Here is a 16,552-nt window from a genome sequence, read left to right on the forward strand (position 1 = left end):
TCAATTGTCTATGGCCCAACTAAAACAAGTTGAAACACAACGACGACTTAATGTGAATCTCAACTCAAGAATTGCATCACCTAATTAAGGATGTATCACACACCCTACCCCTCCATTACCAATAATGTTTGAATGCTTGTCACGAAAATTTTCGTTAAACCACTTCCAACCTATGGTCTTCACATCCCTTACCTTAAAAACAATACTTCAACCTCATTGGCCTCAATTTGGATTAGTTGCATAACTAAAATCCAGTCCTCAGTATTGAAACACTGAATATCCCTCAATGCGGGATCAACACTCTCCATCAAGACTTCTTGGTAGGTCTCTACTATGATGGAAATCTATCTACTCAAACCAGTTAGCATTCTTGTAACTTCTTCACCCTCAGTTGATGGTAACTGGATCTCATATCAATCTTATAGTATTGTAGCCCCTTTAAGCTGATCGAACAACTCATCAATCCTGTGCAAATGATACATATTCTTGATGGTCACGTTATTCAATTTCCTATAGTCCTCACACCACCGCATGGAACCATTTTTCATTTTCACGAATAACACCGGCGCACCCCAAGGTGAGACACTAGGTCTAATGAACCCTTGGTCCAAAGGATATCTATCTGCACTTTCAATTCTTTAAGCTCGTTTTGCCCCATCCCATAAGGCACCTTCGACACAAGTGTTATACCAGGTACAACATCAATAAAGAAATCGACAACTCTCCGAGGAGGTAAACTCGGTATCTCTTGAAACACCTCACTATAATCGGATACCACAATAATGTATGTGATAGCTACTTCCTGATCCACAGACTCCACATGTGCCAAGACTCCTGCTCTCATGGCATTATTCGACTTGAGGCAATGATAACGAAAAACTAGCTCCCCGGGACTATGGAGAAACACTACCATGTCCAAGCAATCGATCAAAGTATGTTGTGACCTCAACCAATCAATTCTTAAGATCACATCATAGGTGTGGTCCGGAATCACTATCAAGGAAGTAGGGAATTCTCTACCCCCAATCACAATAGGACAAGCCTTGCAGATTGTCTCAAGCGCAAGAGACACTCTAAAAGGTGAAGTAACACATAAAGAGCTTCTAAGAGATGTAGGAATCAACCCTAACACCTCTACTACAAAACTAGCAATACAAGAGTGTGATACTCTCGTATCAAACAATACTCTAGCAAGGTAGTCAAAAATAGCTAAGGTACCTTCCACTCATGTGTCCCGCTATTAACCAAGATATTTAGAGGGAAGATGAATCATCGAAGTATTATCACATACTTCTATTTAGAGGACCAAATCTTCAGGTGTGGCTCCTAACGCTCTTGCGTACCCAATGACATATCAATACCGAAGAGCACGTGATGGGAATTCGCTGCAATCAGGCCATCGCTCCTGGATGATATTGATAAATCGCCAAATACGCAACCTACACTCTGATACCAACTGTCACGACCCCAAATTTCGAATGATAAAAATTCGAATTCGAAACCATGAAAACTCTAAAACAATCTCAAGTATATTGAAATCATCTTATCATAACAGTGTATCGAAACTGAGTCCACATCATGACTCAGTCGACTAGAATAATACACAACCAATGTAAATGTAAAATTCACTCAATCCTCACCACAAACAGCATAAAGAAATCTTTGACAATCTTCAGCGAAAGCCCTCTAATTCTGCTAATCCACACATGCATAACTATCTCCTACACCATCGAATAGGTGCACTGGGATTGTAAACACAAACCCGGTAAGTTTTGCAACTCGTATGAGTAAAATAACAAAATAACATGCATAGTAATACGAGAGTAAATACTAAAACAATCAATTATAAAATGCACTCATGAGTCACAGGACGTCCCATCTGGTTGTCCAATATTATCTGAAAATATAAGTGCTCATGAGAAATCAGGCAACCCATCTGTTTACCCAATTACATTTATAATACGGGTACTCATGAGACCGAGGTACTCATCTGTTACCCCTCATGCAGTACACCGCTAGGCATTAGGCAACCCATATGTCACCCAAAAATCCCAAAAATATGGGTACTCATAAGCTGGTAACCCATCTGTTACCCCTCATGCAGTACTCCGACAAACAGACTAGAGCTCTAACTGTATCGTAACTTTCGCCCGGCCAAGGCTAGGTTCCGATATGCCAACACTTCCGAAGACTTATCCGAAGACAGCAAACGTTTTACCAAAACTCAATGCTAAAACCATGTACAATAATAATCCATTCATGTTATTGTACTACAACAAGCGACTCTTGCTCAAATAAAATAAATATAGTTGACACAATATAATTCATTTGGAAATAAGAACGTAACAATATATAATATAGCAACTCATATATATGTATCATATTTACTATTTTATACACATACACAACTCACTATATTATATACATGTCATAGTTCGATCTTTTTAAGAAAACGTAAATATAAGTCACCACCAAGGGTAGGCTCATCATAGTGAGATTTACTCACATTCACCATAGTCCATAATCACAAAAAACATTTTCAAAATCATTTATTAAAATAGCGTTTCACTTACTCATGAACCGTAGACGATCAAGTTCATGTAATTTAAACCAAAACATATTTTTAAAATAATTTTTATAAACTAGTGATGCAACGACTATAGTGACAACACAAACTAAATTCATAATTATAATACTATTTCGATCATGATGATTATTGTGAGGCTTACTCACCTTATTTCCTGCGTGCAACTTCCACGACACTGAAAGTAATTTCCTCACTCATTTCGTCAGTTACCTAATAGCATGATAAAATGTTTAGAAAATGATACGTAAAATATCAGCTGACAAATTTCAGTATAACTAAATGTTGTTCATAAAAACTATTCACATAACACTGTTTATGTTTTACTAAATACTGGTAAATTTACTGTTTAGTAAACACTGTTCACATTTACTGTTTATCAAGCAATGTTCATGACCACTGTTCATATTACTATTCATGAATAATATTCATGCGGCGCCACTATTCACCGACCGCCACCAATTACCACTAAATTTCACCACCACAATCTAAATGACATTCTTAACAACTTTCTAGTTCACAATAAAGTCTAAATTAAAGCTTAAAACCTCCAATTTCGGAATTTCCAAAAAATCTCAAATCATGAACCCTAGAATTGAAATTTCTTGATTCGAGTTCTTACCTTTCGATTTAGCTCAAAACCTTTGCAAGGGTTGTTGATGATGTTGAGGCAAGGAGTTTGAGACCGGTGGTGAAGCCTAAACTCGCTGGAGATCGCCGGAAAATTGAAAAATACAACCGGGTCACCGACGGGTATTCGGGTCGACTTTCGGGATTCGATGCGTGGAAACCGGTGTGCTACTCCACGATCCACCACCACAGGGAGGTGCACAAGGAGGAGATGAAGCTATATGGGTCGGCCCGGTCACTTGAAACCGCCGGAGCCGGCCGGAAACGTCGGGTCGGAAGGAAATTTTCGCCTCTAAAGGCACGGTTGCGGAGAAAGGGTGAAGAAAAATGGGGTTATGACAATATATTAGTCAGTTGGTTAATTAGCTTAGCTTCAAAATTTAATATTTATCCACATAAGAAAATCGCCATCATATTATGTAGGATATTCTATATCTCATTGATTGAATGTCAGCTGGACGTTCTACCTATGAGATGTTGTCCATATTGGATACTAGTAAGAGATATTCATCATTGTACTTAGAAGAAAAGGAAAGCCTGTTGGTACTAATTTATGTATTGCGCATTTGATTATAAATAACATTGTTGTTATTGTGGTTTCACATCATTTACTTGGTGAGTTTATTTACTCCTAAAAGTGTCAAAAATATTAGAATAAAAAGAAAACTAGAACGTTGGTGCTAAATTTGATGCTAGATATCAAGTGAATTGTCAGCATGCCAATGATTTTAGGCTAGTATCAAACAAAATATTAAACTTAGTCGCTTTTGTTGGTAAAGAATCATGTATACAGCAGCACATCATCTGTGCCCATTTTTCATGTGCTAAATATGTGCCACCACTAATTATTCAACACGTGTCCTCATTTTTTAGAAATTTAACTCTGTCTATTTAAATAGTTTTTTAATTCATTTAACAAATAAATAAAAATTATAATTATTATATATGGAGAACTACCCTCTCGAAAATTCAAACACGTGCAAACGTCTGTTTAGTACATTTACTTTTGGTCGGTCATTCATTTAATCTCTGAAGTTTCAATATTATCTATATAATACTCGAACTTGCAACTTTTAATCTAGATAGTCAATTCTGTCAATTCCTCTGTTAAAATGATGAAGTGGCCGTTAAATATCTTCAAAAAATGTGTATTTACCAAAATGTCCTTATATCAATGTTTTATTTTTATTTTCTTTAGTATTTCTTTTTTATTATTTTCAATATATTTTTAAGAGATACAAATCCTTATACTTGACAAGTCATTTCCATTGTTTTTTTGTGTCTTCATATAAATTTAACTTAAGGTGAAAATCATAAATTTATTAGATAATTAAAGAAAATATTAGAAAAATACTACTAGGGCAAACGTTTTCTAATATTTTCTTCAATTATATAATAAATTTATGATTTATACCTTAAGTTAAATTTATATGAAGACACAAAGAAACATAAGATGAAAATCATAAATTTATTATATAATTGAAGAAAATATTAGAAAACGTTTACCCTATGAGTATTTTTTTCTAATTTTTTTTAATTATCTAATAAATTTATGATTTTCACATTAAGTTAAATTTATACGAAGACACAAAGAAACAATGGAAATGACTTTGTCAAGTAAAGACATTCATATCTTTTAAAAATATATTGAAAACAATAAAAAATAAATACTAAAGAAAATAAAAATAAAACATTGATATAAGGACATTTTGGTAAATACACATTTTTTGGGAGGATATTTAACGGCCACCTCATTATTTTAACAGAGGAATTGACGGAGAGAATTATGTAGATTAAAAGTTATAAATTTAAGAACTATATAGATGATATTGAAACTTCAGATACTAAATGAATGACTGACCAAAAGTACATAGACTAAACAAACATTTGCCGTTCAAAGTTCAAACATTCAGTGATTCAGCCACTGAGTATCAAGAATTGTCATCATAGACCTCGAACCCCCCTTAAACTAATAGAGAGAATAAATCTCATTCATAAATATGAATATAATCCATGATGAATGTTTCTTTGATTAAATATGGATTAAAAGAGATCTGAATCCGTGTGTATTCTAGGTAGCCCACATACTCTTCTCCCTTCAACCCTCTCTTTCTCTTTGCGCGACCCAGAACTGGAAATTTTACAGCCAGAACGAACGCCAAAGTTCAGAGAATCATGAGTCATGACAGCTTATATCTAGGTCCCTCCATAGTAAAAGCTCGAAGTCTTTCTGGGCATCGAATCGGAAAGTCGATTTTGCTCGAAATTGTAGCTTGTCAATTTTCGTTGGGAAGGAAATTAGGACTAAGAGAGAAGGACTAAGATGATGGAATTGATTGGGATAGAATTATGAGTTAATTTCGCCATCGGTACTCAAACTATTGTGACAAGGTCAATGTAGTACCACAATTCTAAGTTGTACCAATGTAGTACCCAAACTTGTAATTCGCTATCAACGAAGGGTCTGAGCCCAATTTCTGTTACGGCTCCGTTATCTCAGTCACATGTCTTACACGTGACCACAAAAAAAATTCAACAACGGTACCCAAACTCTTGTGGCAAGATCAATGTAGTATCCAAACTCTGAGTTGTACCAATGTAGTACCAAAACTCGTTTTTCTCTATCAACGAGGGGTCTGAAGCCAATTTCTATCACAATTTTCTCTTCTAGGTCACGAGTCATAATTTCTTGTCTTTTCTCATTTTCTTCTCATTCTCCTTCACTCTCACTCCTTTTAGACCCCTCGTTGATAGAGAAAAACGAGTTTGAGTACTACATTGGTACAATTCAGAGTTTGGGTACTACATTGATCTTGCCACAAGAGTTTGGGTACCGTTGTTGAATTTTTTTGTGGTCACGTGTAAGACATGTGACTGAGATAACGGAGCCGTAACAGAAATTGGGCTCAGACCCTTCGTTGATAGCGAATTACAAGTTTGGGTACTACATTGGTACAACTCAGAGTTGGGGTACTACATTGATCTTGCCACAATAGTTTGGGTACCGATGATGAACTTTTTTCTAGAATTATTGAGCCGAGGGAATTGAATCTGAAGAACAACTCTTGATTCGTAAGTAAGAGTGAGATGAAATGAGAGGATAAAAAGTTGGCATTCATGAATCTGTAAGTCGTGCTACTCGTGCAGAAGTACGGAGTGAAACCGGAGAAGATGAAAAAGACTCCCCGATCTAAAACTTTATTAAAAATCTGTTTATTGAGAATTTATTATAATTTGCTATTTGTCTTTTATTAAAAAACTGAGAATTATAAAAAGTAACAGAGTTATAGTTTAAGTTCACGTTGCGAATCAGTAGTGGTGACACATATTTGGCACATGGAAAATGGGCACAAGTGGTGTGCTCCCGGCCCATATATTGCACCTGCTGGTGGTGGAGACGTGGAGTTTTACATTGAATAATTGGCTTACATGTAGAAGCGACAACTTGGTTGAAACCCACACTAAGCTCATTGGCTCATTGAGTCGTATCCTTAAAACTATCGAGTACGTATCGACCATCTTTATGGAAAGTAGATTTTCCATTGCAATCAGTTAAATTGAGTGCTCCTTCCGACCTTCCTGCACCGGGCAGGTGTCAGACTCCATACATCGTGTTACCACTTAGCAGAGTATTTTCAAAGCTTGGTGTCTAGATGCATAGCTTCTTTTGTTTTTTCCTCTCTAATCTGCTACATATACTCGTTATATTTTTGAACAATCAAACATAATTCAGACATAAGTAAAATCAAGGGAAGAAATATATATATATATATATATATATATATATATATACACACAAATTTTAAAAAATACTAGGCGCTAATCGGGGAAGCAATATAGTCATCTATGTCGTAGTTTTCGAGAGGTCGCATCTATTGCAGTAGAAGATGATAAATTAACAGCTTATGCAAATGAGCGATCCATTCAATTACTTGGAGAGTTGGAGAAAATGAAACAAGAGATATTTAAAGATAAAAAATGTGGTGATGAAGCTCTAGAAATTGAGAGTTCATCTAGTAAAAGTGAGCCTGAAGAAAGCAAAAACACACGAGGAGTGAAACGCAAAACTACAGTCGGACGTCCATGTGGTGGTAGAATAAAAGACATAGCTGAAAAGTTTAAGAAGAAAGCACCGGCAAAAAAATGACTATCAATGAAGGTATTTTTTCTAATCTTCCAATGCAAAAAAAAAAAAAATTGGACAATATGATTTTATGAATTGGTATTTCTTGTGATTCAGGATTCCTCTCCTATTCGTGTAAATTCAAAAGTACAACCGGAGATTGTATATGAAAATATCACAACTACTACAACATAGACCGTACCCAAGTATGTTATTATGTTATGGTTTAGAAGATGATTTTAGTTTCAATAATTAAATTGGATGAACTATGCCAACAATTACTGTCACTTATTTCTTCCGAGATCATAATCTAAAGCTCTGTTTTTTTCTTTTTTTTTAACCAACTAACTTCATTAAATAACAACGAAGGTTACAATGAATTGGACATAGCTTATTAATAAAACCATGTCAACTCTAGACCTAAAGAAACTCAAAAATAGTAAACACTGTTTCCTTTTTCTTTTAAAGAAAATAAAATAAAATAAAATTTTATGTTTAAATTATTAGAGAAGATATTCTCATACGGTTGTGTACACTATCAGTTATGGTAGTATGTAGCCGTATGGCGTACCGTTGAAGATGCCCTAAAGTGTATTCCCTGTTCGCCCCAATAAATCCAATCCCCACAGACCTAAACGCAGCATTCACTCCCTTCTTCACTCTCTATAACTCAAAACTGTTTCCCTCCACCCTCTTTTCCCCTACATTCAATTCCTTCCTCTTCTCGATTACTCTCTGTATCATTTCCGACCCAAACCAAAGGTACCCTCTTCTCCTTCTTCTTCTCTCTCCACTCCTTTTTAATCGCTTTTTTTGTGTTGTCCTTCTCTTCCTGTTTTGATTTCTGGGTTTATATGCATTTGGGTTTCATCACTAGAGGTTGAATTTGCGGTGGTTATGAATTGTATGCTTGTATAGATCTCATTTCAAGATTTCTGTGTTCAATTCAGAAGCATTGGATTGTTGCGGTTGGTGTATGTTTTGACCCAAGTAATAGGAACTAGATTACAAAACCTAGTTGTGTTTTCGCATTGCGAAGTTGAAGATGACAAGAGGAACTATGACTTTTTAACTCTAGATCTGAGTAGTTAGGGAGAAAACATTTTAATTGCGGTTTGTTTTTCAGTTGCATTTAAGCACAGTTAATCTTCTTGTTAGTGTACTGGAAGTGTGAAATGGGTATGCGAAATAAACTTGGTTTAGAGTAGTTAATAAGGTCCTGTTGAGGATGTGGGTTAAATTTTCTTGTTTATAATCTTATTCTTGTATGTGGGTCATGATTCTGTTCACATGAGGATGGAAACTGGAAAAAGCAGTTTACATTGTGTAGATTATAAATTTGATCAGTTAGCGTCGTCTTGCAAGTTAGCAATATATTTGTTCTGTTGCCAAGAATCATTGAGTTGATTAATAATATTGTTTTATGAAGGTATGGGCTAAAGATTTGCCTGGAAAATTCACCATTGGATTCCTTATTTATTTCTGATGTTTGATTGTATCCCTGTTGGTTATATAGTGGTGACCTCTATTTGTAGGCTTTGTTGCAATGGACACCACATCTTTGGATGCCAAAAGCCGGCCTTTTTCACTTAAACTATGGCCTCCGAGTGAAAATACGAGGCAAGTGCTTGTGGAGCGGATGATAAACAATCTTAGCAAAAAATCTGTTTTTACCGATAAGTATGGCACTTTGAGTAAGGAGGAGGCTGAGCGAAATGCAAAACAAATTGAGGATGTGGCTTTTGGCTCTGCAGATCAACAGTATGAAAAAGAACCAGATGGTGATGGAGCTTCTGCAGTGCAGTCTTATGCTCGGGAATGTAGTAGGCTGATTCTAAAAGTCCTTAAAAAGGGATCTATTTGCGAGGTTAGAGAAGTGGTATTTGAAACTACACCTAAAGAGACTTTGTTTGATATATCTAAAGGAACACGGGCTTTTATCGAAGCTGAGGAAGCAGAGGAACTTTTAAGGCCATTGAAGGAGCCAGGGAATGCCTACACTAAAATTTGCTTCAGCAATAGAAGCTTTGGTCTAGAAGCAGCCCGTGTTGCTGATCCCATTTTGGTTTCCCTCAAGAATCAGTTGAAAGAAGTTGATTTATCAGATTTTATAGCAGGTAGGCCTGAGGCAGAAGCTCTTGAAGTGATCAATATCTTTGCAGCTGCTTTGGAAGGTAGTGTTTTGAGATTTCTAGATCTCTCGAACAATGCCTTGGGTGAGAAAGGTGTTAGGGCATTTGGAGCACTCCTGAAATCACAAAGTTGCTTGGAGGAACTCTATTTGATGAATGATGGCATTTCAGAAGAGGCTGCTCAAGCAGTTCACGAGTTGATTCCTTCTACAGAGAAGCTTAGAATCCTTCATTTTCATAACAACATGACAGGAGATGAGGGTGCTTTTGCAATATCGAAGGTTGTGAAACACTCTTCTCTTCTGGAGGATTTCCGTTGTTCCTCTACGAGGGTAAGCTCTGAGGGAGGAGTTGCCTTATGTGAGGCACTGGAGAACTGTACCCATTTAAAGAAGCTGGACTTGCGGGACAACATGTTTGGTGTGGAAGGTGGAATTGCATTGAGTAGAGCTCTTTCCAAGCATGAACATTTGAAAGAAATCTACCTTAGTTACCTAAACCTTGAAGATGAGGGTGCAGTTGCGCTAGCCAATGTTCTGAAGGAATCAGCTCCTAAACTAGAAGTCTTGGACGTTGCTGGTAATGACATAACAGCTAAAGCTGCTCCTGCTCTAGCAGCTTGTATAGCAGCAAAGGCACTTCTTACACAACTGAATTTGGGTGAGAATGAACTTAAGGATGAAGGCACTATTCAGATCAGCCAGGGGTTAGAGGGTCTTTCCCAGTTAAAGGAAGTTGACTTTAACAGCAACTCAATTAGAAGAGCTGGAGCTCGAGTGTTGGCACAGGCTGTGGTTCAGAAACCGGATTTTAAGTTGTTGAACATTAATGGAAATTTCATATCTGATGATGGCATAGATGAGGTGAAGGCATTATTCAAGAAATCTCCTCAAATGCTTGGCTCTTTGGATGAGAATGACCCTGAAGGAGAGGATGATGCTGAAGACGATGAAGAATCTGGAGAGGATGAAGGTAATGGGGACAGATTAGAATCAAAGCTGAAGAATCTTGAAGTTGACCAAGATTAAAAGAGGTAGTCTATGACTCAATGTCCTAGGTGCTTTTTAGTTTTTTTCTTTCCCCAATTAGGTTCCAGAGCTTTAGTAGTTTAGTCCCCTCTTGAACATCTATGACTGGAAGGTTTAGTTGCAATTTCAGGAACTATTCTGTTGAATCGCTCGGCTATGTTGTCATTTTGTGGAGCAGTATGAAAGCAGTCACAGGTGTTTAGCAGGCCAACTTGGGTTTTTTGTTTGGTTTGGTAAGTTTGGTTTAGAAGTTGAGTGAATTCCTTCAAGTTATTTTCTGACACGTGTCAGTGCATGTTAAAGTGCAAATTATGTGACCCACAATTGTGATTCCTTGTGCTAGTTTATGTTCATCCATTCCTGACTTGATAATTCTGAACTGAAAATCGGCTATTTGTTTATGATCCTGACTTGATAACTCTGAACTGAATGGTTATTTTGATGTTCAAGTTCCAAGCCTGACGTTGAGCAAGGTTCAAAGTGGTCATGGGATTTCACACTTCCGAAATCCCAATGCAACTAGCATGTTTTTGAAACAAGCCAAGTATTAGGAACTACTTAACAATTCAGATTCTGTCTCTGACACTGCCTGTCAAGCCCCCTTGCTTTGAAAAAAATGATTTTGGTGGGATGGAAAAAGAGCCATGTTCGAGCTAATGCTGCCACAATGTATAGCTATCTAATGTTGTCCTGGAAAATGATGCCCCACAATATTTTTCAAACTAATCTTTTCGATGGCACAAGGGCCTATCCTACTTGAAAGTTGGTGCCGGAGGGTGTTTCGTGATCACTGTGGAACCTAAATTGGTGATTTTCACATCAACTTGGGAGCTGGAGACATTCTTCAGGCTGAAGCTTGGGGCTTCTTCACCAGTTTTGCAGATATGTTATTTGGTTATTGTAGTGATTCTTGTGAAAGATACAGATATCTTCATCGTCAAATGGCAATCTTATAGAAGTTTTAGCAAATGCATGGCTCAGTTCTTTCATCTTATAGGCGGAAATGATGTAATAACCCGAATTTCGTAATTCATCTCTTGTAATTTCATGGAGATTAATGAAATGATATTTTGGTTATATCCATATTCTACGTCTTTTAAATAGTCTTCATTCGAAGTAGAAATCAGTTCGAGAATTAATAAGTTGTTTTACGATTTAATTCATTCGACTCAAGAGTCGACTTTTAATTCGTCACTCATTCAGAAAACTTCCTTTATGAAAGTAGTAGATCTCGTCAAAACGAGTTCGTAGACATTCAGCACGTAATTTTCAGAAGTCGGAGGAACGAGAAATTAATTACAGAAATTTATTGTTCGGAGGGGTAAAATGGGGAGAAGATTTGAAAATATCTTCTTACACTTATCTTCTCCCTCTCCCTCCACCGAACTCACCTATTTCTTTATCTTCTTCTCCATTAGTTCTTTCTTCTCACTCCACCGACCCTCCAATTTCTTTATAGTCTCAAATATCTTCATCTTCACCACCAAATTCATATTTTCTTCTTCTCCCTCAATCTTCCACTTCCACCCTTTTCCCTTCATGTGTTCCTTTCCTTGTACATTCGAAATGAATGAACTTCCATTCCCAAATCCTCAATTCCGCAAAACAAACAAGGTCTTAAGTCTTCCCCAAGTAACTCATGGTTTCATAATACTGAGCAAATTAAAGAAATGAAAGTAATATTGGTGGTAATTAACATTTAGAACCGGATGAACCACTATACATTCTATGTCCATTTCTCATAATTTTGCAGGGGTTAAACAGTGAAATTGGAAATGAACAAAGGGGCTATAATGTATATATGAATCTTAAAAGATACAAGAAAGAAAAGGAATATTTATGGTGAACGTACAATTTTATCTCTGGTGAGATCTATTTCTTACTTATAAAAAATATTGTAAGATTTTTTTTTTTTTGAATACTGAGAAAACACGTGATATAAAAGAATAGTGAGTAAATAAAAGAGTGTATAAAATAAAAGAATTCAGAAAGAGAGATAAAGAAAAGAAAAAAATAAGAGAAAAATGAAGGAAAAAATGGCAAGTTGGGATTCGAACTTGGATCACAAGCCCAATGAGTTGGGTAACTTGGCCAACGGAACTGACTTCAATTTCTATAGGACTAGAATATGTAATTGATTAAATACCAAGGTGTTTCTCGAGTGGGCTATAGCCAAACCAGCCCGCAACGTAGTTCCGCCACTGCTCCCAATAATGGTATACGCTTTGCCCTCAAACCATCCAACATCATATGTTGATGCATCCCTCAACCTCGGCCATCTTGCACATCATTTTCAGTTGAGTGCAAACAATAAATTTAAATCAGAATTCTACAATGGCATCCCATTTTGGTTAAAAGATGTGATGCATTACAGTCGTAATCCGACCTAAAGTTGTTTTGGTATAGGATCCAAATCAGCAGCAGCAACAACAAGCAATTAATGTGCGAAGTAAAAAAAAATAGGAGTCATCGTTATTGCTCAAATGTAATGAGGCATTACTCTGAACACAATGATGTTAATTTGTTCAGCTTTGACAAAGCTTGAGATAATCAAGATGCTTTGTACTATTATAAAGGGATTGCCAAAAAAGATTGACTTGGGCTATGCAGCAGTTATATAAGGTTAATATGCACCTCATTTTCCCTTTCGATGCAGCTTTCATTTTGTGGATAGACTTAAATGATAGTTACCACTCGTGTATTTTGTTGATGAGTTTTGTTTATGCAGTAGGTATTGTCTTTCTTTTTTCTTTTTCTTTTTTATGATCAGACTATACGTCAACAAGCTATCATTCCTAATAGTTTTACAATTTTTGGTGAATTATTGCCATTATTAATTAACTAAAAAAAACCAATGAGTCACACACTAGGCGGAAATAGCTTTGTCAATTTAGAAACATCGTTCAGAATTACCCAATCTCGTAAGCTTGTGTTCTTTCCACCTCCAACCGGTCAGTTTTTTTTTTGTCATCTAAATTCAATGGCGTTGTTAGAGACTATACATATGATTGTTTGCTGGACATTTGTTTTATTATGTTTTGGTTGAGTTTTGTAAATTTGTGAATTTATCTTTGGGCACATGATTAAAGGGTGAGACATTCATGGATTTGAACATTATTTTTATTCCAATCAAATAGAAACCATTCATGGATCAAATTTCAAAACATGGAAATAAGAACTATAATTATGTCTAGGATATAACTCTAAACTCTTTTTATTATGTAGGTGGAAGATGTTTCAATGACAATATTGTGAAGTTGAGGGACTTGGCAATCAAACTCACAAATTGCTTAAATACAGTGAAACAACTATATCCAGCTAGAGACCTGATGATCTTGATTAATCTTTTTGTTGCATATGTTGATTATATCAACAACTGCCACTTGACATGAAAGTCTACCCCGCAGCCTACCCTGCAGCGTCCCGATGATGATATACGATTTTCCCTTAACCATCCAGCATCATATGATGACGCATACACTCTTTAGTTTTTCCAAAACCTTGGACATCTTGCAATCACTTTCAGGTGAGTACAAATAGCAAATTTAAGTCTGAAATCTGAAATGGCATCCCACATTGGTACAAGATGTGATGCATTACACTCATAATAGGACTTTCAAAGTTACTTTGGTAGTAGATAGTTTAACGTGCGAAGTAAAAAAAAAGATTCCTCGTTACTACTGTAATTGTTCAAATGTAATGAAGCATTACTTTGAGCACACTGATGTTAATTGTTCGGCTTTGACAAACTTTGAGATAATTAAGATGTTTTGTAATATTATAAAGGGATTGCTATGAAAGATGTATTTGAGCTATGCAAAAGTTGGCATGGAAGGTCAATGTGCATATTCTCTTTCTTTCGATGCGGCTTTCATTATGAGAAAAATATTTAAGGTGTTTTTCTATACTCAAAACTACTATTTTGAGGAATGCAATTATTCTCGTTATCCCAATGGATTCTTATCTATACTATTAATAACTCAAATAGGCTTTGTAAACCAAAACACCTATGAAATTACATTAACACATTTTCACCATGTGTTATTTAAAAATGAAATTATATAATTTAGAGAGAATAAGGTAAAAACTAAAATTAGAATCAGAAAAGAATTTAAAAAAAAAACTCATTTACATATAACTTCTCTCTACAACTCTCCACTTCATTTTCCCTCTTATATGATAGTTACCGCTCCCTTTTGTTGTTGGGTTTTGTTTTATAGTAAGTATTGCCCTTTTTTATGTTCAGTTGTTGATGTACAAGCTAACATTCCTAATACTGTATTTTACAATTTTTGGTGAATTTCTTTTATGATTAATTGCAATTATTAATTAGCTATCTATATATTAGTTGTGTTGATGCTTAAGGAAGTTATTTATTTTTCTTAAAAAAATAAAAACAAAGCTTTCCATATGTAACTAGATCACGTCGATCTGAAAATTTGTCCACTCATCCACATAATTTTTGATGCCCCAAGACCAAATAACCAATGATATGACCTATATATATAGTTCATGTCCAGACTAAATCTTCATTCTGACATTACAAAGTAAAGTTCCAATTTTAACACACTTTTCGGTCAAAATTTTTCATCACAAATGATTCAATATTTAGGTATGATATTAAAAATCATTTCTACAAAGTTTTATTCAATTTAATAATGGTTTGAGCTTTCAAAATAGATATTTACACAAACGGTTCACGTTGAATAGTTTTAATTTGTTCATTGATTTAATTTAAGTTTAATACCTTAACCATAACTGAATTGGATGAAATTTTGTAGAGATGATCTTTAATAGCATACATGAATATTGAATTATTTGTGATGAAAAAATTTAATCGAAAAGTGTGTCAAAATTAGAACTTCACCATGGATAAAGACTATATATATATATATATATATATATATCATATTTTGATTGACTTTCATATTTTGACTGGCTTTTCTTTGATGAAAGTTTTATGGTCTTCTCATGGATTTTTCTTTTCTTTTTGAGGATTGTATTAGCAGGGAACTAGCTAGCTACTGTAGTTTTAGTGATTGATTAATGATTATAGTCATGGCCTCGCATACTCTGAGGCATGGTATAATGTATTATATATGTGGTGAAAAAAGGTAAATCATCGATTGAGTAGTCATTACATCATATACTACACTAGTGTAGAACTCTAGTGTAATCTACAATGTTGGCCAAATTTCTCATTTTGTTCAAATAAAACTACCTACCAGGTTCATTCGTGTTTAACATGACCCGACACGGCGACAAGCTTTAAGCTAAACATTGCAGATTTTACGTGTTTTGTTTTGAAATTGTATCTTATTCGACAATCTTGCTGCAACGAATGCAAGGTGATGACTTTCCTCTCCTTGCAGAAACTTTATGGCCATGATGTGAAGCATTTTCTCACGTCTTTGGATAGTATAATATGACAGCTGATGGCTTTGTTAAGTGCAGCATCACTAATTACTTGGGTCTTATCAGCTTTTCTAATCCTCTGCATGCAGCTAATGCATATCTTGATGATTTTGCGCTGTTGCTAAGGACTGGTTCCTCTAACCACTGCAAGGTAGTGTAGTGGATCTTGCCTAGTTGGGTGTGCTCCCCAACCTAGGTTTGATTCACGAAACTGTCAAAAGTGGCCAGGGAAAGGCTGCAATGCCCCGTAGGAAAACCTCCCCCGGCGGATTAGTCCTTGGAAGCCTTTGGGATACCGTGAGTTTACTCCAAAAAATAAAAAAGGACTGGTTCGTCTTTAGTCTCTTTTTTCCCTTCTAGTTTGGGACTCTTCGTCTCCGTTTGTAACCAAAAATTTATAATTCAGGTTATAAGAACATGGTAATGCTATCGAGCAATGTCCACCACACTGCTGTTATGTGGATTGCCTTTTAAAGATGCATCATAAAACAAATTAAGCATCGCTGGAGAACTGATGGTATTTATTACTGCTACTGCAAACCATATCAATACAACAAAATATATAAATCTCTATTGACAGAAGTGTTTCCTATGCAAACCAGAACAATGTATTTCCTACGAGTCAACACGCTACCATAAA

At 35.7% G+C, this 16,552-nt stretch overlaps 1 protein-coding gene across 2 annotated transcripts; it reads left to right on the top strand.

The window, feature by feature from the left end:
• Positions 1-7,989: 7,989 nt before the first annotated feature.
• On the top strand, positions 7,990-10,863 carry LOC126790557 (RAN GTPase-activating protein 2). Of its 2 annotated transcripts, none has more exons than XM_050516845.1 (2): positions 7,990-8,099; positions 8,854-10,863. In XM_050516845.1, the coding sequence occupies exon 2, from the start codon at positions 8,884-8,886 to the stop codon at positions 10,495-10,497; it is 1,614 nt and encodes a 537-aa protein (XP_050372802.1). In that variant the 5' UTR covers positions 7,990-8,099; positions 8,854-8,883; the 3' UTR covers positions 10,498-10,863. The 2 variants fall into 2 exon arrangements, with proteins under 2 accessions (XP_050372802.1, XP_050372801.1); XM_050516844.1 differs by having other exon boundaries at positions 7,991-8,099; positions 8,873-10,863.
• Positions 10,864-16,552: the final 5,689 nt, after the last annotated feature.

This window comes from Argentina anserina, chromosome 4 (genome assembly GCF_933775445.1).
Source record: "Argentina anserina chromosome 4, drPotAnse1.1, whole genome shotgun sequence".
NCBI lineage: Eukaryota > Viridiplantae > Streptophyta > Magnoliopsida > Rosales > Rosaceae > Argentina > Argentina anserina.